This window comes from Sceloporus undulatus, chromosome 5 (genome assembly GCF_019175285.1).
Source record: "Sceloporus undulatus isolate JIND9_A2432 ecotype Alabama chromosome 5, SceUnd_v1.1, whole genome shotgun sequence".
NCBI classification, from domain to species: Eukaryota; Metazoa; Chordata; class Lepidosauria; order Squamata; family Phrynosomatidae; genus Sceloporus; species Sceloporus undulatus.
In genome coordinates this window covers 44,748,634-44,776,309 of record NC_056526.1, presented here as the reverse complement: position 1 = coordinate 44,776,309, position 27,676 = coordinate 44,748,634, and the positions used below count along the sequence as shown (strand labels likewise).

General features: G+C 40.1%; 2 protein-coding genes across 3 annotated transcripts; one reads left to right on the top strand and one right to left on the bottom strand.

Annotated features, from left to right (window-relative positions):
* Positions 1-472: 472 nt before the first annotated feature.
* Positions 473-8,096, bottom strand: LOC121931764. Of its 2 annotated transcripts, none has more exons than XM_042469767.1 (7): positions 8,004-8,096; positions 7,217-7,301; positions 6,563-6,628; positions 6,373-6,476; positions 3,113-3,657; positions 2,535-2,615; positions 473-1,094 (listed from the first exon to the last, which is right to left on the bottom strand). In XM_042469767.1, exons 1-7 carry the CDS (start codon positions 8,054-8,056, stop codon positions 907-909), a joined length of 1,122 nt encoding a protein of 373 aa, XP_042325701.1. In that variant the 5' UTR covers positions 8,057-8,096; the 3' UTR covers positions 473-906. The 2 variants fall into 2 exon arrangements, with proteins under 2 accessions (XP_042325701.1, XP_042325702.1); XM_042469768.1 differs by having other exon boundaries at positions 6,563-6,613.
* Positions 8,097-13,837: 5,741 nt separating this feature from the next.
* METAP2 (methionyl aminopeptidase 2) lies at positions 13,838-27,033 on the top strand. The gene is made up of 11 exons (XM_042468037.1): positions 13,838-14,100; positions 15,774-15,875; positions 19,457-19,522; positions 20,713-20,815; positions 22,312-22,473; positions 22,757-22,938; positions 23,021-23,115; positions 23,227-23,323; positions 23,981-24,084; positions 25,442-25,557; positions 26,333-27,033. Exons 1-11 carry the CDS (start codon positions 13,950-13,952, stop codon positions 26,583-26,585), a joined length of 1,431 nt encoding a protein of 476 aa, XP_042323971.1. The 5' UTR covers positions 13,838-13,949; the 3' UTR covers positions 26,586-27,033.
* The last annotated feature ends 643 nt before the right edge of the window (positions 27,034-27,676 follow it).

Sequence of the window (27,676 nt, the reverse complement as noted above, 5' to 3'; positions counted from 1 at the left end):
ACACAAGATATACCATCTGTGGCTCTCTCTCAGGCAACAAAATGCCTTGGCTTGCGACTGAACTCACCTTGCAATATCTCTGATTAGTTTTGTATGGGTTTTTTGGGCTATGCGGCTATGTTCTAGAAGAGTTTATTCCTGATGCTTTGCCAGCATCTGTGGCTGGCATCTTCAGAGAATGCTGACCTGGAAGAGAGTGGGTATATAGATATACCGTGTGACCCTGGGTAAGGAGGAGTGATTCCCATGTTAATCTATGTATTGTTCTGTACATGATTAACATGGGAATCACTACTCCTTATCCAGGGTCACATAGTGTGTATGTGTGTGTGTGTGTATACACACACACATACATACCCACTCTCTTCCAGGTCAGTATTCTCTGAAGATGCCAACCACAGATGCAGGCGAAACGTCAGGAATAAACTCTTCTAGAACATAGCCACATAGCCCAAAAACCCACAAAAAACTATGCATGCCGGCCATGAAAGCTGACTTCACAATTTCTCTGATTACCTGTGACTATCTTTTTTTTAAAAAAAAACACAGTAGATATATTTAGGGTTAACTTAATCACAACAACAAGAAACAAGCCATAGCAGTATATTCCATTTAAATACATTTGGATCTTAGCCGACACTGTTCAGAGAAGCTTCAGTCTATACAGCTGGTTCAGTTTGGTGCCTTCGCACCATCCTTATTCAGTTGAGAAATTATCAGCAGGCCTGCATATTTGCATGAGGCAGGTGGAATATGATGTTGCACTCCTATAGATACTTACCTAGGAGATGGCTCCATTTAAATCAGTGGGGCTTGATTCTGACTTACACAGATAGGATTGCACTGTATGTCTCCAAACTGGCAACTGAACTCACCTTGCAATATCTCTGATTACCTGTGACTATCTTATTTTTTAAACACAACAGACAAATGTAGGGTTAACTTAATCACAACAACAAGAAACAAGCCATAGCAGTACATTCCATTTAAGTACATTTGGATCTTGGCCAGTTGTAGTCTCTCCACTGCCCAGATATATGGTAATTTCCATTCTAGGTCTTTGGTATCACAATCAGAATGCTGGGAAACCCAACCTTTAAAGAAAATAAAAATCTCAAATCATTGGGCTGACACAAAAATCTTATATTCCAAGAGGTTTAAATGGTTCCAGTTAATCAAAGTAATACATATCAGTTAAGACACTTGTAAAGAATGGGTAGCAAGTTCAGTTGGGGTATGGATCTCTCATAATCATCTGATGAGAGAGTGTCAGAAATGGGATATGGATGATGTCAGTGTACATTCTACATCATCCACCAATATTCTAGCCTTATTAAAAAGACCATGGAAGCTAGTAATGATGGTAATTGTAGCTGAACATATCTGGAGGGCACTAGATTGGGATAGACTACTTTTAGGAATTGTGGGTAATTATCTTCTACTCCATCTCCATCTCTAAAATAGGAATAATAATGATTTGTCTTTACAGGTCGAGCCAATGGTCTTGAACAAAATGAACAGCATAAAGTGGTGATGCTTACTTCTTAATAATTTCTCAGTTCCTTTCACTGAAAAAAGCCACATCCATGAGGAAAAGTGGATGAGATTGCATGTCTTCAGTCATTATTTTGGACTGAGCATGTCTTATACAAGTTATATCTGGTCTGAGATTATATACAGATATAAAATGTATGCGTTATATGTGCTATCGACTAACTAAATAATGATAGAAAGAAATTGGCAGCACGAGCTTCCGTAGACTTCAAAATAAGTAGACTGAAGTCTATGAAAGCTCATGCTGCCAATTTCTTTTTTTCAGTTAGGCCCAAGACAAATGGGTGGGAAACAGTGTGCCAGCTCCAATTCTAAGGTTTGGGAGCGTGCACCAACCACACACACCCAAACCCTAGCACGTAACAGCGATGCGATGATGGCGACCTCCCATCCACACAGGGCCTGCCATCATGATGTAAGCGACGCACAGTGTATAGACGTCGCTGCATGTCACTTACACCACTGATGTGGCACAGTGCGCCAATGGCGTACTTGTAACATCCACTGCAAAACTTAAAAGAACCCAGCTTTTTCAGGTTGTTTTTGGTGTGGAGGGACGCTGCACAGTTTGGCTGCTGTGGCATCCCTTGGGAACAAAAACCGGCAGCTCCAGCCTGCCCTTTCGGGGCCATCTGTCCAGCCCCTTAGTCTCAAAGGTGCTACAAGATCTCTCTATCTACTGATTCTACAGACTAACATGGCTATATCTTTGAACTAAATATTTACTTGCTAGATTAAGTGGCAGATAATTGATTAAATTTCAATAAATGGCCAAAGCTATTACTTCCTAGGTTGGAGTTTAGTATGAATAAAATAATTTTATCCACTCGCTTCACAATGTACCACATATTCTTTAAAAGAAGAGTATCTATGTATTTCATTTTTCATTTCCAATTGTCAGAACTATCGCCACCTAAAAAAGCTATGCCATTAACTACAGTATCAACTTGATCTAATTAAAATGAAAGCATAGGCCATACCTCTTTCCATGCACACTTTTGAGGACAGAGAAAAACTGATTGTAGCAGATGAATCACTGGCATCTTGTTGTGAAACTACAGCTAAACAAGAGACAGAAGAAACCAAAAAGCACTCTATTATAACATATACACCTATTATTTTGTTTTAATTACCATCTTACAAAGGGGTAGTTAAATAGCCAGACCGAGAGTTTCTGTGCTGTTAACTTTACTGAACAAAGTGCTTGGGATACAGATTACCGGTAACTCTCTTAGATGAATATATAGCCATGACTTCATTTTCACTCACCATTATTAGGAAACAGAAGTTTAAACAATGATTTGAAAAACTGCCTAGCTTCTTTTTAGTTTTATTCTAAGTTTCCGTATCCATCTAGCATCAGCTTATAAAACAACATTTTATAAAGTTCTCCAGCAAGGTTCCTCAATTAATCACAAGTGATAAGTTTATTTCCTCTAGTGATTATGGCTTGGTATAAAGGTATAAAATTTAGAGCTATTGAATAGTGTATTGGACCAACTATTCAATCAGCTGCTATGTGACACCAGAATAGGGGAAACCAGTAATTTCTCCTTACGTTTGTTCAACAGAGGCACAGGATTCTCTGATCCTTTTACAACATCAGTAGGAAAACCAGCAAGTATTTTGTTTCTCCTTTTGATATCTGTTGCCATATCATCATCCGTATATTCAGAGGTGGACAACAATCTACTGGACTCCTCTGATGCCTGCGTTCTTCCCGGTTTTATAGTTTTGTATCTTGGCCCCTGGCAATATTTTTTATTATACCATGCATCTTCAGCAAGCTCTTTCCAGTTCAAAATATTTAAAATCCCCTGCGGTAAAATAATCTTGTACTTAGAAAAACATCTCATCATATCTTCCAGCTCCTGTAATATGGTAACAGCTATACATTTATATTTATCCAATGAGGCTGACTGTAGAGTTTCTTTTATAAGTGAGTGTGAAAGTATGTGGGAAGGCTGATCAGAAGGGTCCTCGCAGATTGTTCGGAAAATCAAAGGGTCAGAACTTGGAGGAAAAACTGAAATTTGCTTTGTTATGTTGCTTTTCACTAAAGTATCACTTCCTTCCATTCGCTCTCCTATACATCCAGGATTCCTACAGGTGGAAAAAACAAATAAGTTATGCCCTATAATTCAAACTAAGATTTTGTCTGCAATTCCAGGATATATACAAAGGATACTTTAGAGATGAAGAGTACATACGGTCCTTTTCACAAGTACTTTTAAAATAGTGGAACAGAGGTGGAATAGCACTGGCAATGGAGTGTGCACAACAAACAAAATATCCTGCTTTTAACGTGATGAAACCACATTTCTGCCACTAAAATAATCAATTTGTAACCCAAGTTAATGTTATTGTTCTGGGGTGGTTTTTCGTGTGTGTGTGCAAAAGAGTTTTTTAAAATATATATCCTAATTTAGGGTTTAGGTGGGTCCCAATAAGTGTGTTTGGGGCATATATATATATATATATATATATATATATATATATATATATATGAGAGCATGGGAAACAGCTCAGGTCTAGAAAAGCTTCAGACATACCTAAGTATGTTTTGAGGATGGCTGAAATGAATGATAACTCTCAAATAAGTAAGAATTGTGTACTTCCTCCTGAAAGCAGTAGTAGCTTTTTATATTCAACTCAGCTACACAAAAAAAGATATTTTAATTTGCACTGTGTTTAACAGTCTTGCAACCTGATCTGTTAAGCCAATAATTTTACATGGAGATGTCAAAAGGTTAATAACCACTTCTAGAATTTTTACCAATTTATTGGTGATTCACAAAAGTATTATTCCAAAGGAGCGTAATAAATCAAGCGAGAACCTGAGAATGATTTGTGTGCCCTTAATCATTGACTTATTTTATTTGTAGGCCAGACTTAGCAGATGCTTCCTTCCAATGACTCAGCTATGCAGTAAGAAAGAAAGTATAGTCTCAGAAGATCTGGAGCAGAGATTTGCTTGTTGCATAAGACAATACAGTTTTTCATGCTGAATCAACTACATTTAGGGCCCATTCACATTACAAAAAAAATCGGTTCTGAAACCGATTCAATCACATGAAGTTCCTACTCACCCCGAATCTCACACAAGCGAATCCGGGGCTTGCACATCCGTTCCGTGTTAAATGGCCCCTAGCGCGGGTCTTTTGAAATCGGCGCAAATACCGTTTCTTTTTAAAAACCCCGGGTCCTGGGAATGAGAACTTTGGCCTCGATCACGATCGAGGCAAATTGAGGGAGGGATTTAGGCCAGAGGGTGGGCAAAGGGCAAGGCATTTCCTCCCCTCATCGGAGGGGAGGGGGAGGAGGAAAGAGCCCTGGGAAGAAGGGAGCAAGGGAAGGCATTCTTTAGGAGCCTCTTTTCCCTGCATCCCCTGCCCAAAGCCCTCTGTCGCTGGGCATTCCTTCCCTTGCAGGAGGATGAACGGAGCTCATGTCAGGCAACCCTCCCCCCCCCCCTTTTCAAATTCAAACAATTTTTTTTGAGCGAACATGCGCATGGTTTATATTCCAGAATGTATGTTTTATTTTTAACAATTTTTTTTGAGCACACATGCGCATGGTTTATATTCCAGAGGCAGATGGAGCCAGGCTTGCACTTGCTTTCTGCAGAGGGAGAAGCTACAAATGTTGCAAACAATCAATGTTACATTTTTACCAATTTTTTTTGAGCAAATATGCGAATGATTTGTCTTCTTGAGCAGATACAGCAGGAAAGCAAAGGGAAAGCTAATGTTGCTTTTAAAAGCAAAAAAAAAAAAAAAAAAAAGCATGGCAATCCCATCCTCTGCCTGGGCATCTCTCTCCCTGCTTCAGCCGCTGAAACCCCTGTGCCTGGCTCTTTAAAAAGGGAGGACACTTCCCCTGATGCCCTGCAAACGTCACCATGACGATAGCTTGATTGGCAGCGGCCACCTCGCCAGCAGACTACAGAATGCATTCGATTTCTGTCAAAATGCATTCGATTTCAATTTGTAGTGGGCACTTGCTAACGGAGCGATTCGGGGGAGGGGCATCCGGATCATCCCAGTTCCCTCCATGTCTTTTAGGCCAGTATGAATGGGGCCTTTGGAATCAGGATCCGGGTTAAAGAGGCATGGTTCCCATTGAATCGGATTTTAGAAATCAATTCAGAAAGGGGGGGGGCATGCTTTCTGCCCTTTTTTGCCCATTTAACCCACATCAAAAAGACTCTGGGTTTTTGCAGTGGGTTTTTTTGCAGTGTTTTCAAATAAATCGATTCAGCCCAAGTGGGAACCAGGCGGATTCACGCCCTGGTTCCCACACTGCCAGCCCATCCCATCCCATCTCTGGCCTCTCCTGGCCCCCAAATCCCCAGTCCAGCCTCCTTACCAGCTTCTTTGGCCACTAAATGGCTTCCCTGCATCTTTTTAAAAATTTCCTGCAGCCGGGGAGGCTGGAAAAAGGTTGCAGAACAGCCGGAAACCTTGTGGCCTTCTTCCCAGCTTTCCCCCGGCTTCTCTGCAACCTCCTTCTGGCCTTTCTGGCTACGAGAAATTTTTAAAAAGACGCAGGGAAGCCGGTCAGTGGCCAAAGAAGCCGGTAAGGAGGCTGGACCAGGGATTTTGGGGCCAAGAGAGGCTAGAAACGGGACAAGCCAACAAGCTGCCCCCCACCACTTGCCGATTCCTGAACCGATTCCTAAAATTGGTGCAAACATAGTGGAAACTACGTTTTTTCATTACCGGTTTCAGGAATCGGTTCAGGAAACGGATCTTCCGGTAAGTGGGAATGGGCCCATGACATATTATCAAGTAGAAAACAATATGACAGTACTTTTACCTGTAAGAGCTCCTACTTTCAAGAGGATTTGTGTTGCCCGATATTAAATCACCTAGCTGTTCTCCTGGTTTCTTTTTCTTATCCCATTTTCTTTTGGGGTTTGGCTAAAATAAAATATATACTTTGAGTAGATCCTTAGTAACTTTGGAGAAAGCAATAAAAAATAATTAAACATGAACAGAGAAATTACCTGGTCAAAGAAATATACAGGTTCGTGTTCCAGTGACTCAGCCATTGTTCTCTGTAAAATTCTGCACTTAACATTATATAATATTATGAACAAAACAACAGATAAAATGCTTTCATTGTTTCTGAACTTTTAAGTAAGGCCCATTATGTGCAGTGTCTAAATTTCTCTTCCTACTTACACATTCCCCAAAAGTGGGTATGCACAACAGAAAAATAAGTTAGAAGAGTGCACCAGTTTGCATAGGATTTGCAAATATATATCTAAACCTGAAAATTGTAAAAATAATAATAATAAATAACTACTAGAAGCTACCTTTCACAGAAGATAAATCAATTTCCCAGACATACACCCCCTCCAAATCTTAGCAAACTTGAGCCACATCCCAGATCATCCAAATCATGTATTATTAAATTGAATATGGTTTACTCCCAGGAAAGTAGGCATACTTTTAATTCCTTACTGGATTAGGGTTGACTAGATTTTACATTAAGTATACAACAATCCAAACATAGAAGCAAATAAAAATTGATCTGTGTCCTCCCCTCCCCTTTTAATGATGTTTATTTATTAGCATCCCGTCAGCCTTTCCCTGGCCCTGTTTTATTTGACATCCAGCATGATAAAGAATTCTGAAAGATTCAAAGGTTTGCTCACAGTTTTGGCTTCTTCTTTAAAAATGAGGCACTGCACTGTTTGTTCTCTGGAACTCTTCTGAAGTAAGCAGTATTTTAGCTGATCACTGTAGTTTATAGACATTAGTAACAAAGTGTTCATCCCGATGTAAACCTCTTAACTTCAGAAATACAGTGGTACCTCGGGATACGAAATACCCAGGTTACGAAATTTCCGGGATACGAAAAAATCCCATAGGAAATAATTGTTCCGGGTTACGAATGTTTTTTCGGGTTACGAAAAATTTTTTGGTGCTTTTCGGCGCTATTTCACACGAAATCGCGGCTTTTCCCCATTAGCGCCTATGGGTTTTCGGCTTACGAAGGCTTTTCGGGTTACGAAAGCGGCCGCGGAACGAATTAATTTCGTAACCCGAGGCACCACTGTAGTATAAAATAGTTTAAGTTCAAAAATCACTTAATTGACAGAATACTTTGTCTCATCATCACAGTCTTTATATTTGTCAAATGAGGTTACTAATACTATTTATTCCCTGCATTTAGATGTATAGCACAACACTTACACATCCGCATGCTATACAAAATACATATATGTCTGCAAAGATTGGAACAGGCTATTATGATGAACTGAATACAAACAGTATCTTCCTGTGCAATCTTTTCTTTAGGCTGATATAAATAATTAACTTCTTTATACCATTGCTATCTGCCACACAGAAAAGACATTTGACTCTGTCTTCTCAAATCTCCCTTGTTAATTATGATTCTGTAGAGACTGCAGTAAAGTCGTATTATAATGACATACGTACCCTGACACAGGTTTTTCCCAAACTTGCTTAGTCAGTAATGCAAAATTATTCATGTCAAAACTGCCTCTTCCAAGGAAGTGAAAAGTTACTGAATCTCTGTGAGGGCAATGAGTCTGTCAACACACTGTTTTAAAGGCCTGTTGCTTGGTGACCATATGTTGTGGATTGTATTCAGCCATGCTCTTTCCTTCAGCCACGTTTTAGCTTTCAAAAGGAGTATTCTTAAAGCATACAGGCCACAATTCTTTGCAGTCTTGTGCGAAACCCCACTGAAATCAACAGGCACTAATATGTATGCTTAACTGCATTGGACTCTGAACATTATTTAGAAATACATTCCAATTAAAGCAAAGATTTGGTTATTTTTAAAAAGGACAGAAAGACAGTGAGTCTAGTGGCACCTTTAAGACTTATTTGTTTTAGCATGAGTTTTTGTGGATGACAACCCATTTTCTCAGATGCACTGAAGGAGTAAAATGTTCAAGGCATGGGTATGAATATACAGGTACATAGTTGTACAGATGGAATGAGATATAGAAATGGGAAATTCCTGGATACAGAATCAGGGAATTCTTGTGACAGTGGTCATAAACTTTCACAGATCTTAATATAAGCGTTCTTGCATCTGCTCACAATAGTCATCATAATCTTTATATCCTTAACACAACTTTCTAGTTTATCACAATCAGATGTAGTCCATCATTGAGACATTGTGACAAACATAGTGTAACTGTAATAAAATGAAAAGGAATGAAACCTTCATGCCAAATTAAGTGGATTTATTCAGGACTGAAGTGCAGAAGGCTTTCAACATTTCAGTGCTGCTTCCCTACAAGGCTAAACTAATAAGTTTTAAAATGTTTTCTACTGCATGCCTGCCCATTTCCTCAAATTACAATAGTAGGACTTTACATTTGGTATCATTAAAAACAACAACAAATCGTTTCTAGAAATATTCCCAATTATTACCCACCTAAATGAACCTGGATCAACTACACACTAAAATGGCTCCTTCCTCAGCATAATCGTGGTTTAAAAGCCACATGTAGGAATGTCCTCAATAAAAAGTAAAATGCTCCCCTTTTCCAGCCTTTATTTCCCTGCATCACATATACTGATCAATAAATGAGCTTACAGGATTTCTATCTCCTCCCTGCCCCACCAATCATAGAAGTTGTTTTGGTCCATTTGGCTGTGGCTGCACTTATTTCCCTGGCTAGTGACTTGTGGTCACTAATTTTCCCGTGGGCACACAGCACTTGTCTGGCTTCAGAACAGCTTGGTAGGCACTTGGCAATAACGTTTTTCATTTTATTAAAATTATTTCTTAAATTAAATAACTCTCCAAATCCAGCTCCAGTCATCCGTGTTATGCATGAGTCTTAACTCATCTGAGTACCCCATCCCTCCACTCACATCAAGGGATGTGATTATCTGTTAAATTAAGGATCAAATGACCAGAGAGCTATGGATATGGACTCATTGCTGGATGGGAAAACAGAACATTAAAGTTATTGCTTGTTGCACTGAATGAAGATTCAGTGAATCTGTCCTTTATGCCACCTTAGACTGCATCTACATTTATTAATGAAAGCTGTATAACACATTTCCTTCCTGTCTTTTCTTCTATCAAGACGATTGAACTTTTAATCTAAGTAGTTGGACCCAAGCAAAGTAAAACACAGGGCATACTAAAAGGCAGTAGGAAAAGACGAAGACCACATGCCAGATTGACAGACTCAGCCAAGGAAGCCACAGCCCTGAGTCTATAAGACCTGACTGGGCTGTTGATGATAGAATGACTTGGAAGTGTCTCCTTCATGAGGGGCCCATTCACATCACCTTTTATCCCAGTTTTGAAATAGACCCTTCCATGTGAAGTTCATATTGGGCCCGATTCTATCACAATCCATGTCGAGGCTTGCACAAGGAAATGCCAATTAGCGCGGGGGATCGAGATTCGGGCTAAAATCCGTCTTTTCTGAAAAGACCCAGGTTCCGCAAAATATGAACTTGCCCCCGATTATGATCGGGGCAAATTCAGGGAGGGATTAAGGTCAGAGGGCGGGCAGAGGCCAGAGCATTCCCTCCCCTCATCAGAGGGGAGGGGGAGGAGGAGGAAGAAAGAGCCGAAGGAAAAAGGGGAATCTGACAGGAGGCAAAGGGTGACAGGAGGCTAAAAGGGGAAATCTGGGTGACTGACGGGGGCTGCAAAGGGCTGTCAGAGGGAGGGAGGGAGGGGGGGAGTGGAGAAAGTGATGGAGGAGGAGGAGGAGGATGAAGGCACCGCGGGAAGAAGGGAGCCATAGGGGGCATTCTATAATGGAGCAGGAGGAGGAAGATGAAGGAACCAGGGCAGCTCAGAGAGAGGGGAGGGTCAGAAGGAAAGAGGAGGAGGAGGATTGTCAAAGGAAATTGGGCTGAGTGGCCAAGCCAGAGGAGGGATGTAGGGAACTCAGGCTGTAGAAGGAGCCTCTTTTATTTTTGACAATTTATGCGCATTACTTTTTGGGTGACATGTCTGTGTGCTTGCTTGTGCTACTTCAATTTCCTCTTGCTCCTGGATTATTATTATTATTATTATTATTATTATTATTATTATTAGTGTTATATGAGGATGCTACAGTCAGAATGCCTGCGCTGCATTTCCCTTTTATTTCCAATTGATTCCATGGGTCAGTTGGAACTGACAGGTCACTCTCTCTCAGCCTCAGTGGAAGGCAATGGCAAAGCTCCTCTGAAGAGAATGTAAGCAGGAGGAAAAGGATCAGTTCAGTTCAGGTCAAAGGCAGGGCTTGAACGGAGCTCGCATCAGGCACCTTCCCCCCTCCCCTTTTTATATATTTTAAAATCATTTTTGACAAAATATGTGCATGTTTTTTTCTTGAGGCAGATATATAGATGGATAGAAAGTGGCTAGCAGCTTGTTCCCTTTTCCTTGCATTTGCTGGTTTCCAGCAAAGGGGAAATGTTGCAAAGGGCAAGATTTGCGAATGAATGCTACAATCTGAATGTTACATTTGTTGCTCTTGTCAATTTGGCCAATTGGCAAAATGATACATGCTTTTGCTACTGTCCCTAAGGAATTCAGGGGTAGCCCTGAATTGCTTTTAAGAGCAAAAAAGAATGCATGGCAATCGCATCCTTTTCTGACATTTCCGAGGTGAGGAATTTATTATTATTATTGTTATTGTTGTTATTATTATTATTATTATTATTATTACATGTGTAAGAGGCATTCTGGGGTGGCAAGGAGGGGGGATACAGGATGCATTAGCTTGCATTTGGGGCTGAAAATGGGGCCAAGGGCAGATCATAACCTGCACTGACCCAAATGCATCACAACACACACACATACACACACACACACAAGAGGTTTTTAAATCTGTCAAAATGTGCGCATTTTGGTGCATTTTGTGCCTGGCTCTTTAAAGAAAAAAGGAGGGGGAAGCATACTTCCAATGCCCCAATGAGTGCTGCAAACGTCACCTATGGCGATCACTTGATTGACAGCAGGTGCCTTCATGTTAAACCTAATTTCTGTAAGAAGGCATTCGGGTTAAAATGCCCCAATTTTTGTAGTGGGCACTTGCTAACAGAGAGATTTGGGAGAGGGCCTTCCAGAGCCAAACCACAAGTGGGAATAGGGCCCGGTTGCCATAAATTGAACTCAGCTTGACTGAAGTTAACAATAACAGCAGTACTAAGCTGATTTCTGGTGAAAGTGCTATAGGACAGGAATGGCTGAAGCTGCTTAAGCAGTGGATAGCTTGCGTTGTTGGCTATATTTTCCAAAAACATCTTGGTAAGGTTATACTGAAGTGTTTGGTGAAATCCAGGTTTAGATGTACACAATAAACTTACTGAAATTAAAGGGATTTAAGTTATGTACCAGCAAGCACAGGAGGAAAATGTTTAAAGTCATTTTTTTGGGTGAGGGAAAGAATTTCCAAGAGGTTTAGATGAATAAATTTGTTTCGTAGTAAGCTTTGTCATAATTTATAGCACAAGCCTATATGTGTCTAAGAGCCATTGTGCTGTAGTGATTTAAGTGTTGGATTAGGACCAGGTCTTTCAGTGTTTGAATCCCTACTCAGCCATGGATACTAACTGGGTGCCCTTGGACAAGTCACACTCTCACAACCTGAGAGGAAGGCAAAAGTAATTCCCTCTGAATAAATCTTGCCAAGAAAAAAGCCCTGTGATTAGGATCACCCTAAACCAGGAAATATTTGAAAGTACACAACAAATACATGTTTGTTCCGAAGCCTCGCTAAGTTTAATTTAATGGTTTTTGTAGCGCTGCAGCCTTAAAATCACAACAGATTTATTATGACAAGCTTCTTACAAATGTATGATGGATTGCAATCAATAAAAACATATCTATAATGCACACATGCGAGCTCATGCAAAGCCAGGTACTTTGGCTAGCGTTGTAGTCATCGCTTAACAATTCTTATACCACAAAACACAAAAGCCAATTTTGTGATTAGTGTTGAACTCTGGCACTCAAGAGATCCAACTTCCAGCCCCCAAATGAACTGCAAATCTCTCAGAGTGACCTTGATCTAGTCTTTCTCAGCCTGAGTTACATCAAGTTTGCTAGAAAAGATGAAAGGAAAGGCTGGGTATTCTCTGGAGCTCACTGGAAGAAAGACAGGATATAAATGCAACCATTAAGAAAAACAAAAAGGTTTTAATGTAAATAAAGATAGAAATGTAAGTGATTACTCAGAAGTCCAGTTTAGACTGACGGAAGTAATAGTGCCAGTCTATTCTGCTTTGGTCAGGCCCCACCTGGAATACTGTGTCCAGTTCTGGGCACCACAATTCAGAAAGGACATTGAGAAACTGGAGCGTGTCCAAAGGAGGGCGACTAAAATGGTGAAGGGTCTGGAAACCATGTCCTATGGGGATGTTTAGCCCAGAGAAGAGAAGGTTAAGAGGTCATATGATAGCCCTGTTTAAATATTTGAAAGGATGTCAAGTTGAAGAGGGAGCAAGCTTGTTTTCTGCTGCTCCAGAGACTGGAATGCGGAACAATGGATGCAAACTACAGGAAAAGAGATTCCACCTCAACATTAGGAGGGACTTCCTGACAGTAAGGGCTGTTCGACAGTGGAACAAACTCTTTCCTCGGAGTGTAGTGGAGTCTCCTTCCTTGGAGGTCTTTAGGCTGGATGGCCATCTGTCACAGGGGATGCTTTGAGAGTTCCTGCATGGCAGAATAAAGGGGTTGGACTGGATGGCCCTTGCGGTCTCTTCCAACTCTATGATTCTATGGATTTAAATTGTAATTTGATGATTGTATTTTAGTTAAGGGATGAGGGATGGAATCTTAGTTTGTATACATTATATATCGTTTAGGTATTTTATGTACAGTATTTGCTTATGTAAATCGTTTATGGATTTGTTTATGTAACTTTTTCAACCACCTTGAGCCTTTGGAAAGGCAGTATAATAATAATAATAATAATAATTATTATTATTATTATTTTGGCACCAAAGCTCTGACAGAGACTGTCTCTCACAAAACTACAGTTCCCACAATTCCTTGTATATATACAGTGAGGCCCAAGCCCCTCCCGCGCCTGCGCATTGAGGGCTAAATAGCGGGGGCGGGGCTGGCCGCTTTCTTTCTCTCTTGAGCACGCGCTCCTCGCCCCGCCCCTCCTCCCTTTCTCCCTGGGGCGCGCGCAGGGGGCGGGGCTATGGGCGGGGCTGGTAGTAGCGCTCTCTCTTGCGCACGCCCTCCTCGCCACGCCCCTTTCCTCCTTCCCTTGGCGCCGAGTCCTCCTCCACCCTTCCCGTCATGCTCTAGCGCTGCACCATAGAGTCTCCCGGCCAGAGCGCCGGCCCTTCCCTCTGCTCTCCTTGTTCCGTCTCTCTGCCTCTGTCTGTCTTCTTCTTGTCGCGAAGAGCGTCGGGGGAGGCGGCCGCAGCAACATGGCGGGCGCGGAGCGAGGAGGCAGCCCCGAGGAAGAGGAGGAGAAGGAGAAGCACCTGAACGGGGAGCTGCTCCTCCTGGACCCGGACGAGCGAGAGGGCGCCAAGAAGAAGCGCAAGAAGAAGAAGAAGGGCAAGGCGGCCGGCTCTGGTAGGAGGCAGCGAGGCTGGGAAGGGGATGGCTCTCAAAATGGAGCCAGAAAGAGAGTTAAAGCGGGGCCAAATGTTGCAAGCCGCTTTGATTGGCAGAAATAAAAGCTTTATTATTGTTATTATTACTGTTTAAGAAAAAGAAATGGAGTGGAGGGCAATGGCCAAGTAAAGGGTAACAAACACTGTGTATCAGAGTAATAATAATAACAATAACATTTTTCCTTGGGTGTCCTCCATTTTGTGGTGGCTTGTCCTCCTTTGTGGTGAGGACATCAGGTCCCACTGTCTCTGCTCCTCATCACCGCCTTCTGTGTCACCCCTATACATGTAAATCCATGCTCCTTATTCGTCCTTAAGATGGGGGACATTTTGTGAATTCCTCCTGGACAGAAGGGCGAAATGGAGGACATCTGGTCATCCTGAGGGAAAGCCCGAGGCGACCACATGTCCCAACTGCAAAGGAGGACAAGGCACCACAAAATGGAGGGCATTCAAGAAAAATGTACAACGTTGGACTGGGATTTTGGAATTCCTCCTGGACAGAAGGTCGAAATGTAGGGCATGTCCTGGGAAAGGAGGACCTCTGTCTGGAGCTGGTGGAGGAAGGCAGGCGTGGGAACGGAGCATCTGCTGGGGATTTGTGGTTACAATGTCCACTGCCTGAGTCAGTATTGCTTCCAGCCATAGGTTGCCAGGGTCCTATATGTAGCTAAAACGAAAAGCCTGAGAGCCTTGCTTTGAGCGCTGGGCTACACTCTTGGAGACCAGGGTTTGAATCTGTATTCAGCTACAGAAACTCATTGGGTGGCGTTGGGCAAGTCACACTCTCTCAGCTTCAGGGGAAGGTAAAGGGCAACTGTTCCCTCTGAACAAGTCTTGCCAAGAAAGCCCTGTGATAGAATCACCTTGTTGTTCTGAAGAGGTTTGCTGCTGTTGCCTTCTCCTGAGGTGCCCAGGGTCACCCAATGGGTTTCATGCCTCAGCTGGGAATCAAACCCCTAGTTGGAAAAGACTTGTAAGCACACAACAACAACAACAACAACACACTAGAAACAGAAAAGCTCCTGTGAGGGAGTGCTCCATCTCCCAGAGTTGAAAGGTGCAGTGCTGTTACTGGATGTTGGGTGTGGAAGATCTTGGGAAATAAAGCAGCAAATGTAACGCTGCCATCTAAGGATAGTAGCAGGCATATACATGGAAGTTCATGTGTAAGCGGGTGGGAGATTTGGCATGTTGCGTTTGAATTATTCACTCTTACTATACAAAATAGGTTTTTTCAGAGTGGGTCCCTCATCTGTCTGCAGTATGAAAGAGTTGGAGAGGGAAGGAGTCCAGAAAATAGTGTCGCTGTCTAGTTTTTCTACATCACTGTGGCCAGGACTTGGGTGTTATGGTTAATAAACCGTTAAGCTAAAACAGTTTATATTGACTATAAAGACAAGGATGAATGGGTTTCCATTCAGGACCATTTGACATCTGTTCTAAGGATGAAGGAGGGGATGAATGGTCATTCTTGAATTAATTTCACGATTTATATGCAGTGTTGATACAGGGATAGAGAGCGTTGTAGATCAGTTAAAATAAATGTAAACTGTACTGTATTGAAAGCATATTAAAGTTGCCACAAGCCTTTTGCATCAGTGTTAAACCACCTCTTTATTTTGCAAACAGGACAACAAGAAACCGAGAGAGAGTCGGAGGCTCTTGATGAGGTAACAAAACAGTTGGATAAACAGACATTGGAGGAAAAGGAAAAAGATGAAGATGATGAAGGCAAGTATAGTCTATGCCTCTGTAACATGTAAATATTAATGTTCAGAATGTTTGTAGAGTATTTTACGGCATTACTCCAATTAGGAAAGATACTTCTTGGTGATATGCCCTCTGTCCACCAATACATCCACTCTGCAACCCGCCACTAGCCCAAATGCTTCAATTTTTGTTGCAGTCCTACTCAGAATGGCAACAAGAAGTGATGCAATGTCACTCTTGGTCACCATTTTCAGAAGGACTAAAGTTGAAAACTGAAGTATTTGGACTTGTAGTGGCAGTAGCTTGCAGGGGATCTCTTTAGGGCAATTGTCCCTTGGTTTCCATGCAGATACCTACCCCTTCCATAAAGTAACTGTGTAGATTTTTCTTCTCTTTGTTTGAAGTTTTTTAGACATAGCTTTGATGGCCATTTGTCAGGAGTGCTTTGATTGTGTATTCCTGCATGGCAGAGGGTTTGGCGGGATGGCCCTTATGGTCTTTTCCTACTTCTATAATTGCCAAACTGGGGTACCGCTTTTCTGGGATGTGAACAAGTGTAGCATTGCAGTTGGTGAACCCAATCTAGTCAGAGGTACACAAGCAAACCTGCTTACTACTGTTCATATACAGTATTTAGAGTATTGAAAAGCTACATAATAGAGAAGGTGGGACTGAAATTTTGAGTGACAGTTTGTTTATTTATTGAATTTATGTGGTGTCTTCTGACTCGTATGATTCTGTGTCCCATCTTTCTCCCAGAATGGGAGTAACAAGCCCATAACACTTGTAAAAGGCATTTCTGGACTAAGGATAAAAGCTTGTGTATATGGGGCATGATAGTTCAGTTAGTATTGGACGTTATCTCTGAAATTATATTTTGTTCACTCTGTCTTAGAGTTTCTTATTAGAGATTATATATCTGATAACAGACAACAGCTTTTATTTGAAAGCCTAGAAAACAGGCCAAATTTTGTTTCCCTGCAACATATATTGATTGGTTTTGGACAAGAGCAATGCATGTATGTCACAGTAAACAAGAAGTTGGGAAAGTGTGGCCCTCCAAATTATGTTGGAATCCAACTCTCGTCAGACCCAGCATGTTTCCAGGAAGGTGACAGTTGGTGTCCAATAGTATTTGAAAAATCACAGCTTCTTTACCTTTGAACTAATGCATAATACGCATAATAAGAATGATCTACAGTGAGCCTCAGGCACACGTGTCCCATATCCTCACATGGTATTAGCAAGTTCAGAAGTCTTAATTTACCATGTTGTCTGAACAAATCATAGGCCTTGGTTAGTTGAAACAAGCTACCTTTATACTGTGATTTACAAAGTTGTCTTCTTTCAAATAATGATAGCCATGACAAAATACAGTTTAACATAATACTGAATTGCATGTAATCTAAAATGGAAGCTCTCTGATATCCTTGCAGCTATATAGGAGTCAGAAGGGCGTATGAGCCTAAAATTTCCTGTGGCTCATGTTAGTGTAATGTGTGGTGAAATTGCAGGGTGAGAAGAGCAGATGGGTGAGAAGAGTGGCCTGAATCTGAATCTTGCCGTATTGTGTGTGCACCAACTGCATGGCCTGCTGTAAAAGTGGGCCATGGTCACAGGACCCAACCTGCACCACCAGAAGCTGGATTGGCCTTTGCTCCGGTCCAAATGACCAGTGTGGCTTTGGGCAACATTGGAGGCATATGTCGTTTGACTGCCACTCCTCCAAAGCGGCCAGATGCTGCTGCTTTTTGCCTGTCTGGTCCGGATCTTAGTTGTGCTTAGAACAGAATTAATGAAATTGATGGGACTTAAGTCAGTTGAGTTACCCAATATTTAATGAACTGTTTACTACTTCAGCTTCCTATAACTGGCAACATTGTGACTGCTAAATGATTATTAGGACTGGTGCCAAAGTGGTGGAAGAAACTAAGAACAGTATCAGAAGTTACTATTAACAATAAAACCTGCTTTAAAAGCTAGGCCAATTGTGATATATTTCAACAATTTATGTTAAATGGTGATTGGGTAGAGGGTAGTTCTGAATTTCATTTTTTACATAGTTTTGTGTAATTCTCAAGAAAGAATGGATGGTTTTTAAAGTATAATAGCAACAGAAGATTTTGTATTTGTTGACCAGTTTGAAGATTTTTTAGAGAGATAATTACTGCTTTCTATTTTGTAATAATGATATAGCTGTTTCATAGCTGAGATACAGGATGATACTTGGAAGAAAGCTCCATTCAATTACCGGTAGTGAGGATTCCCAGTTAGTGTGCCTAGGATTGCAGCCTTGGTTGGAAACTGGAGTTATAGCCCACAGAAAAGCTTGCAGCAGTCTTCAAGGACATGGCAGCCTGAATAGTTTGGCTTGCTGATTGGCATCTTTACCACCGATGCTGCAGGAAAAAAAAACACCCTGTAATCAGTGAATAGCAGAAGCTATTGAACTCAGTATTGCCAGCGTTTGCAGTGGTAAGCATAGAGAGTTGGAAAGTTTTCCAGATCTGTAGATGAATGAATTGTATGCCAGAATTTTTTTTTCTGATGTAGTGTAAATGGATTAAGCACAGTTCAAGGGCAAGAGAAATTTGATGCAGTTTTAATTCACTAAAACGAGCAGCGCTTTTAAATAGCATTGACTATTCAAAGATCAAATGTATCTTTGTTTCAGAATGTGCTGGGACAGACAAATAACACCTTTAAAAATCTAGAACATTTCTTCAGCTATCACATTTTGCCATTTCAGCACCCAGGCTATACTTTTTACAGTCAAATCCTAATTTTAAGGAAATGCACACACAATAGATTGAAATGCTGTTTTTTAGATTTTGAAATATTGTTTAAACTAAAAACCAGAATTTAAGCTTTAAAAACCCATAAGTAAGTGGAAACTGATATTTGCCTGCTGTCTTTAGCTCCCTGAAGAATCCTGTTGCCATTCAACCTCCTTTCTTTTTATATTGCCATTTCCTTGCCCCAAGAATACTCAAAATAAAGATAATTTTCTAGGTATTGGCCCCAGTTGTTCATAGATTTTTCTTAAGGGTCTTTTGTGGTGGCAGTTCTCGCAAAGAGGAGAAAGTGAGTATTGTGGCCAGGCACCCAAACAGCATGCAGCTGGCTTGTGCAGAACACTGATATATCTTGAAGTTTAATGCATCACAGTATATCTCATTCTAGTGTAATGTGATCTACATAAAATGATACTAGCAGGAATCATGCAAAAGGTTTGTGATGTCTGTATCAACAAGCCACCCTAGCAGAAAGTCTTTGTTGTTATAATATGTCAAATGTGCAGTTTGGGCAAGCCTGGTCAGATTAAGAAGTTGGACTTACTGTGAAAATTCATTCTGGGATGGCTGGTTGAGCAATCCACTACAGATGGGTTTATCCCCATGTGCCAACCAGAGAAGGCAGGAGCTGATGTTCTATTTGTTGGTTTAGCAGATAGCCATAATATAGGTTTGGCCATTGTGTTTGATCTGAAGACTTTTGGCCCCATTTTTTGTCATACAGTTGTGGAATAAGGCATGGCTGTTTATGTTTCATTTACATAATTACTTTCATCATTTGTTATTTTTAACTTTTATGTCCTATAGATGGCGATGGTGAAGGTGATGGTGCAGCAGGGAAGAAGAAAAAGAAGAAGAAAAAGAAGAAGGGACGTAAGTGTTGACTGCATGAATGTATCCTAAGCAGTATTTTGGTCATATGTCTGAAGTTTACCTTTGACATTACCCTATACTTTGGGAATCTTGCAGTTCCATGGCCTTTTTGAGGCACCAGGTCCTCTTTCTGGCTACTTTGTTTGTGGTGTTGTTTGCTAGATAGAAAAGAACCTTCTAGGCAACTGCAGCTGGGGCCCTCTAGAGGCACAAAAATCAGTGGATGTGGCCCTCCAGGCTTCAGAGCATGCCCATCCCAAGTTAAAAAGGTTTAAATGACAAGGTTGGGAGAATTCTTGACTAAAACCAAGCTGAACATAACAGTAGCCTAGACTGACATAGGAATTATGCAGTCCTCCAGATACTATTGGAATGTAACTCCCAACATTCTTCACAGCTGGATATGCTGGCTAGAAATCATTGGAATTACAATCTAACAACATGTGGAGGTTCAAACAATTCCTATTCCTGACCCAGATCAACCAGTGGTCTTACACAATATAAGGCACATGGTCCAGAGACCAATCTGGACATACAGGAATCACTGCAGGTTGCACCATCTGGTTCATTTACAGTGAACTCTGGGATTGGACTGATGTTTTCTAATGCATTTGTGTCCATGATTATCATATTTTTAAAAAGATTTATTAAACATTATAAAATAAACATACATAACAAATCATACAAACCAGAGAAATAACATATAAAGACATACACATACATACTATTATGGGAATGTCCATGATTATCACATTGAAAGACAAAATAGGCTTAATGGTTTACATGAGACAAGAATCCAAACATGGGAACTGTGTTGGTAAATAGGGCATTTGAAACATATGTGAATGTTAGTTTTTTTAAAAAAATAATAGTAAGTTTGCACAAACTAGGCCTTTTGTCTAAGATGAAAATGGAGGAGCTCTTCTTGACAACTGGCACTCTGAAAATCAGCTATCTGTGGATACCTGGGTTTATTTTTATTTGGATGGGACCTCAGGGAGAAAATTACTACTATTATTATTGTTATTATTATTATTAACCTTTATTTATAAAGCGCTGTAATGTACACAGCGCTGTACATACAATCTTTTTAATCAGACGGTTCCCTGCCCTCAGGCTTACAAGATTGAAAAAATGTTTTTGTTTGGAAAATGATATAATAGTTACAAATTACAGTTTTAAACCAACAGCTAAAGTCCAGACAGATCCTCCATCTATTCCAATATGTGATTTGTTTGCCAGTGGAATATTTCCAAAAGGTGAAGAATGTGAGTATCCACCAACGCAAGATGGGTAAGTATCTTGCTTAAAGTTTTAAAATGCTACATTAACCACATGTGTTAAGGGAGTATCAGTTTTGATAGCCTCATCTAATTTCCTAGTCTTTATTGCCCCTTTCTTTTTATAAGTGCCAGACTTGTTATATTATGTACTCTACATCAGATTGGACAGAAGGTAAATTTGAGTTACTGGTAGACCTTCAGGTCACTTGCAGTAGATAGGCTCCCTGTTTGGATTCCCTTTTGTTTAACTACAACAGCAACTACAGAACATTTTACAAAAATGATTTAGGTTGCTGAAGTGTAACCCAAGAAAAGACTAGGAATAGTGTTCTGTATGAAAAGACACTGAGCTCAGTACTGATACTCAGATTCTAAGTATGTGTTCAAAGGCTTTACTAGCAAAATACACATAAGTATCTCCTTACTAGGCCTGTGCTTCCCACACATTTTTCTTGCACAATCCAGTTGATTGGTTTCTTTATATACTACTCAGAAGCACACCTGAAACAGTTTCACCAGTTCTCCAGGCTTTCAGATTGTACATATATAATAGAATCAAGCACACCTTAAACAGTCTCACCAGTTCTCCAGGCTTTCAGACTGTACATATATACTAAAATATTAAGACATGAAATAGTTCACTGTATCTTCATTATGTATTTTCAGTACCAGTGCCAAACCCATTTGAAATGCTTTGTATCATATGTGGAATATACATACTTCGTTGGTCTAATTAAAGCCTGTTCTGTGTAATGAGGCAGTAGAACACATTATACCTTACAGTTTTGTGTCCTGCTCCTCACCCTGCCAGTTTTCAGATCGCAGAAGGGGATCCTTCTGCTTCTTTTTTTTTGAGGGGGGGCAGTTCAGATAATGATTAACCAGCTGGTCTCAGCTCTGGGAAGAAATAAATGAGAGTGTACTCTAAGATTAAATGCATCCTCCTCCTCCTTCCCCTGGCAGATATATCTTCATCTGATTTGCCTCTCTCTCTTTTCCCCCCAGTGAGTAGTGGTGGCCCTTCTTTGGACTTGACAGCTAGTGGGAGGGAAAGTTTGAATAGAGTGCAAACAGCTAGGGAATAACTCCTCTTCACATTTCAACTTTTAAAAAAGATGTATATTTAAATGTTCTCTTACATGATGCTTTGGGCTTATTTAAAAAACGAATACAGGTATATTTTAGGGATAAAACAGACAGCCTGGAAGGAGTAATTTCCAGCTGCAATTGGTTTTGGACCGCAGCAACCGGATGGCCCGCTCCTGAAGCAGGCTGCTGCCATGGTCTGGAATGAGCTGCCAGCAGGAGTGGATTATATCCGCCCCTTTTGCTAGTGGATTTGGGCTGCCTTAGGCAGCCTTGGAACAGCTTCCAGGTGTTTAAACGCCGCGCTCAGAAGTGGCCAAAGCCACTCTGTTTGGCCCATCTGTTTTGGGCCTTCATCTAAGATTAAAATATAAGCTAAGGTGACAAGCATGTGACTTTCTTTTTGTTATAACATTAAAGGCGAACTGCTGCTTGGAGAACCACAAGTGATGAAAAGAGAGCACTAGATCAAGCAAGTGAAGAGATCTGGAATGATTTTAGAGAGGCTGCTGAAGCACATAGACAAGTGAGGAAATATGTTATGAGCTGGATCAAGCCCGGAATGACAATGATAGAAATCTGGTAAGCACAAAAATGTTACAGCAGTTTTCTTCATGTAGTTAATTGAATGTGGTCGACATACTTTTTGTTCTAATAAATTGGTTAGAGTAAAAACACTTCCTTGTTTTTTACGTGCTTGTGGCAGCAAATTTTAGTCTCACATAGCAAGAATATTGCCAGTGGTACACATAATAAAAGAAAATACACACACATACAGTTTATAATTTCTAAAATGCAGCTTCTAGATACCTAAGAAAACTTTGGAAAAAATCCTATTGTGTAATAGAGACATTTGCTTTCCTAGTGAAAAATTAGAAGACTGTTCACGGAAGCTGATCAAAGAGAATGGCTTAAATGCTGGGCTTGCATTTCCTACGGGTTGTTCTTTGAATAACTGTGCAGCCCACTACACCCCCAATGCTGGAGATCCAACTGTGTTGCAGTATGATGATATCTGCAAGATAGATTTTGGAACACATGTTAGTGGTGAGTTTTCTATTGCTTATTTATACATTTAGATAATTTAGTTGAAGACAAATGATTTTATTTAATTTATATCTAATTTCAGGTCGTATCATTGACTGTGCTTTTACTGTCACATTCAATCCAAAATATGACAGGCTCTTACAAGCTGTTAAAGATGCAACTAATACTGGAATAAAGGTACATTCACACGGTGAAATGTAGCATTAGTTATCTACATACTTTCTTGAGAAATAATCCTTATCTTCGATTTCACTCTGGGATTCTTGTGTGTGTGTGTGTTATGTATAGTGCGCTGGAATAGATGTTCGTCTTTGTGATGTCGGTGAGGCTATCCAAGAAGTTATGGAATCTTATGAAGTTGAAATTGATGGCAAAACATATCAAGGTAATTTTTTTCCACCTAGAATATATGGTAGTCTCAATTCAGAAGCAAATAAGGATATGTGTATTCATACCATATATACCTAACTGTTGGAGAGCTTTAGATTCTGTAAATCTCAAGCATTTCATGCTTTCCATGCTGCCCCACCCCTGTATCAGAGAAAGAAGGGTTTCAAGTCTTTTCTCAGGGGTCTAGAGCAGGAGATGCAGTCTTTCCTACTGTGCCTAGGTTTGAATTGCATTTTTAAAATGACCCTGATTTTTCTATTCACTGCTGCTGTTGTGTCCCTTCAAGTCATTTCCGACATGTAATCATACTAAAACAAACCTATCACAGGTTTTCTTGGCAAAATTTGTTCAGAGGGAGCTTGCCCCTTGCCTTCCTGAGGCTGAGAAAGTGTGACTTTCCCGAGGTCACCCAGAGGGTTATCACGATCATTGTGGGATTTCAACCCTGGTCTCTAGAGTTATAGTTCAGTGCTAAAACTACTATACCACACTACCTTTCCTATTCAGTATAGGACTCAGGAATTTCATGCACTCCTAGATTCTAAAAGGTGGGTGTACCATTTTTAAAAGAATTGTCTACAAATTCACTACTCTGGTTACTGAAGTGTATTTATGGCAGAGTGAGATGACTTTGTATTATTTTATGCCACAGTGAAACCAATCCGCAATCTGAATGGACACTCTATTGGACCATACAGGATACATGCAGGCAAAACTGTTCCCATTGTGAAAGGAGGAGAAGCAACAAGAATGGAAGTAAGCAAATGATTCTTAAACCTTCATCCCGTTCAAAGTCCCACTGAGTTCAATGAACCATTGCATATATTCATAAGGTTAGATTGTTAATGTTACAGTTAAGACTGCCAAATATTGCATGGCTTTGGTTTGACATGTGATATTGCCTTTGACAGGAGAGAAAGTAAAATAAAATGCAGTGAACATATGTGCATTATACTTGACTCAGCCATGGAAAGCAAGGCTTACTTTGTTCTTAAAATTCAGTCATAATGTTCCATTGCCCCCAATTAATCTGGATTTAGTAAAGATTATTTTTGAAAGCAAATGTAAATATAAGTTAAAAAAATTTTTTTTTAAAATGAGATGGCAACTCTTCTTTTCAAGATAAATGGAAATCCAATCAATTGAACTCTTGCAAACCATCTCATCTAATGATATGGATTTCCAGAAAGAGTTCAAAAACTCAGAGAATTTATTTCTCCCCCCCCCCAAAAAAAAACCCTCTCTATTTCTACGCTCTTATCTATTAAAGGTTAGTTTAATTATTTAGTAGGTCAGTACTCTATTTGTTAGGATAACTACAGCTGCCGCATATACCTTGCTAACCTAGAGAATGATTTGAAAGTATACAAGTAATTTCTGTTCATAAAATAAAGCAAGTCTAGCCTTGTAAATGGCTTCTGTGGGACACACCTTAGAATGATAAAAAAGAGGGGGGGGGGGAGAGAATTAAAATTGAGTTTGTATGTTTGATGTATAGAAAAATGTAAGTAATCCACCGTTAACCACATTTCAAGTGGTCCACACACATAAAAATATTGTGAATAGGTGAATTAGGGAAGTGACTAGAGACATTATTTCTTGTACATGCTGCCCGTGGATCTACTCTGTAGGGTATTGTACATTTATAGTTCTTAGAAATTTAATGTAACAGAGGTGATATGATAGACCTGTTTAAATATTTGACCTCACCATTAGGAGGAACTTCCTGACAGTAAGGGCTGTTCGACAATGGAACAAACTCCCTTGGAGTGTAGTGGAGTCTCCTTCTTTGGAGGTCTTTAAGCAGAGGCTGGATAGCCATCTGTCGGGGATGCTTTGATTGGGATTTCCTGCATGGCAGAATGGGGTTGGACTGGATGGCCCTTGTAATCTCTTCCAACTCTCTTATTCAATGATTCTATGAAATTGAACAACTAATTTAACTGCTAAATGAAATAGTCTGGTGGCAGGTCTGAAGAACAACAGATTGTCATTTGTGTATTTCAACTTTTGTGGGGCAGAGCCAAAATTGTCAAATCTCAGCAAATAAAATTCAGGATTGACTATAGTGTACTCTAGTATGTTCAAATGTCTAATTTTTTTTTCATTGTAGGAGGGAGAAGTGTATGCTATAGAAACATTTGGTAGCACGGGAAAAGGCGTTGTTCATGATGATATGGAATGCTCTCATTATATGAAAAACTTTGATGTTGGACACGTGCCAATAAGGTTAGTCCTACTTTTATTACATCAGGCAAAGATGTCACCTTAGGTATGCCAGCACAGTGGGGGGGGGAAACTTCTGTTTAATACAAAACCTGAAGGAAAAATGTTAAGTAGTTGAGGTGCAATTTGTGAGAAAATCATACAACCTCTTAAAAGCAGGGGACCTGGTAGCTCAAGAGGCAAAAAATAACTGCCATTAAGGAAAAGCTGCTTGAGCTTATTATGTATTAGTGAACCATAAACAAGTTCACTTGTTTCTCATGGAATATGAGAATTTTTTTTTAAAGGAGCATGCAGTATATGCTCACTGTTTCCTGAAAACAAGGCTGTTCAAGGCATTAAAGCAAAACATCCGCAGTGCTGTGGAAATGCAGGTCCTTCTGAAACTCAGTATACCGGGCTGGGAAAAAACACTTAAATTTTGAAGTGGAAACAAGTTTAAGTTTGGTCGATCAGTAAAAATTGGTATTGAAGCATCTGAATCTCTTTGCTTTTAACTATCATCACTGAAAAAGAAGGGAAAAAAATTTTTTCCTCTTTATTACCAGCAACTTGGCCACATTAGAAAAATGATACTCTGAATGATTTGAGTGATGTATTAAGGTTGCAGTTATAAACACTTGTAATTTCCATTAAGTATGGTGCAAGTAAACATGCCTATTATTATAAGTATATTGTATTATAAGTAACTGCCAGATAGTTATATTTAGTTTCAGAAGAAGATACTTCTCATACTTCAGCCTTCTTTTCTGCTTATTCAGTTAATTCTTTCTCCTAGGCTTCCAAGAGCAAAACACTTGCTGAATGTTATTAACGAAAACTTTGGCACCCTTGCCTTCTGCCGCAGATGGCTAGATCGTCTGGGAGAAAGTAAATATTTAATGGCCTTGAAGAATCTGTGTGACTTGGGTATAGTGGATCCATACCCTCCCTTATGTGATATTAAAGGCTCATATACAGCACAGTTTGAGCATACCATATTATTGCGTCCAACGTGCAAAGAAGTTGTCAGCAGAGGAGATGACTATTAAATCTGCAAGGCCATTACCTCACCTATGTACTCTGTTGGAATACATTATGCCAGAATAAATTTGCAGTCTGTTTTATCAGTGGACCCAATGTGATAACTTTCCATGTTTGGAAGAGAAGAATTGAATCAAAGGCAAGTTCTCTAATGTAACTAACCAAGGAAAAAAGGCGAGGGGGGAGGGGGCTCTAGAATATTTCAGGTTACATTTTTTTTTCTTTTGTGGGAAAATGCTATAATGCACAAAATTTTAGTTTGGAATGAGTTCTCCATATTATGTGGAAAATTTCTGAGAAGGCTTTTCAAATATTTATATTACCATATTCTTACTTGAATGCTTTGAATGACTACATCTGATTTCTGCGCCCAAGTCGTATCTGGTATTGCCTTTTAAACATCCTGAAATTCATTTTGTAAAAAAAAATTAATAAAGACAGATTTTCAGATCTAAACCCATATCTGTTTAAGTATTAGTTCTAGGCACAATACAGTGGGGAAACTGTCCTATTAAGTTGTTTTCTTAGAAACACAAGATACTATATCTACTCAACTTTGGAAGAGGCTGTAAGTTTCATGTAATGTAGGGATGGGGGGTGTATAGCTTTCCAGGTATTGAAGCACAATTCTGATTATCCCTCACAACTTGCAGTACTGCCCGATAGGCCTTTAATTCCTGTGGCAGCTTACCTGTTTCCCACGCCTGATAAAATGCATGAAGTTTCACTTGATTTATACCACTAGTAAATTTCTGAAATCTACTCTCATCTATAGTGCATGGAGGTAAGCTGGTAGGTCCTCTTTATGTATAGCAAGTTACTGATTTCACTACTCTCTTTGCATTGAGTGAAAACCCTAATCAACCTCAAACGTTTACCAGATGCCTTGGTTATGACATACTCTAAATGACTATACAAGTATAGATATTTCTACTTTTTCCTTAATGTACTTTGAGAGAAGGGAAATCCAGTGGAAGGCTGTAAATAGACCAAGTAAAAAGTTAACAGAGATGAGGGGGAAACCAGATGAGAGCTTGAATGTAGGGCTGGTAAGATTGTCTAACTGGTAGTTTTAAAGCGAACATGCTGCAGCACTGCA

Excerpts from the sequence above, each read along its gene's own strand:
- LOC121931764 (XM_042469767.1), bottom strand. The coding sequence starts at position 8,056 with ATGAATAATTTTGCATTACTGACTAAGCAAGTTTGGGAAAAACCTGTG. Across the intron at positions 6,629-7,216 it reads TTAAAGAAGAAGCCAAAACT|TGCAGAATTTTACAGAGAAC; the intron begins GTGAGCAAACCT and ends TATAATGTTAAG. Across the intron at positions 2,616-3,112 it reads TGTGCCTCTGTTGAACAAAC|CTGTAGTTTCACAACAAGAT; the intron begins GTAAGGAGAAAT and ends TCTCTTGTTTAG.
- METAP2 (XM_042468037.1), top strand. The coding sequence starts at position 13,950 with ATGGCGGGCGCGGAGCGAGGAGGCAGCCCCGAGGAAGAGGAGGAGAAG. Across the intron at positions 14,101-15,773 it reads GGGCAAGGCGGCCGGCTCTG|GACAACAAGAAACCGAGAGA; the intron begins GTAGGAGGCAGC and ends TTTTGCAAACAG. Across the intron at positions 22,939-23,020 it reads TTTTGGAACACATGTTAGTG|GTCGTATCATTGACTGTGCT; the intron begins GTGAGTTTTCTA and ends ATCTAATTTCAG.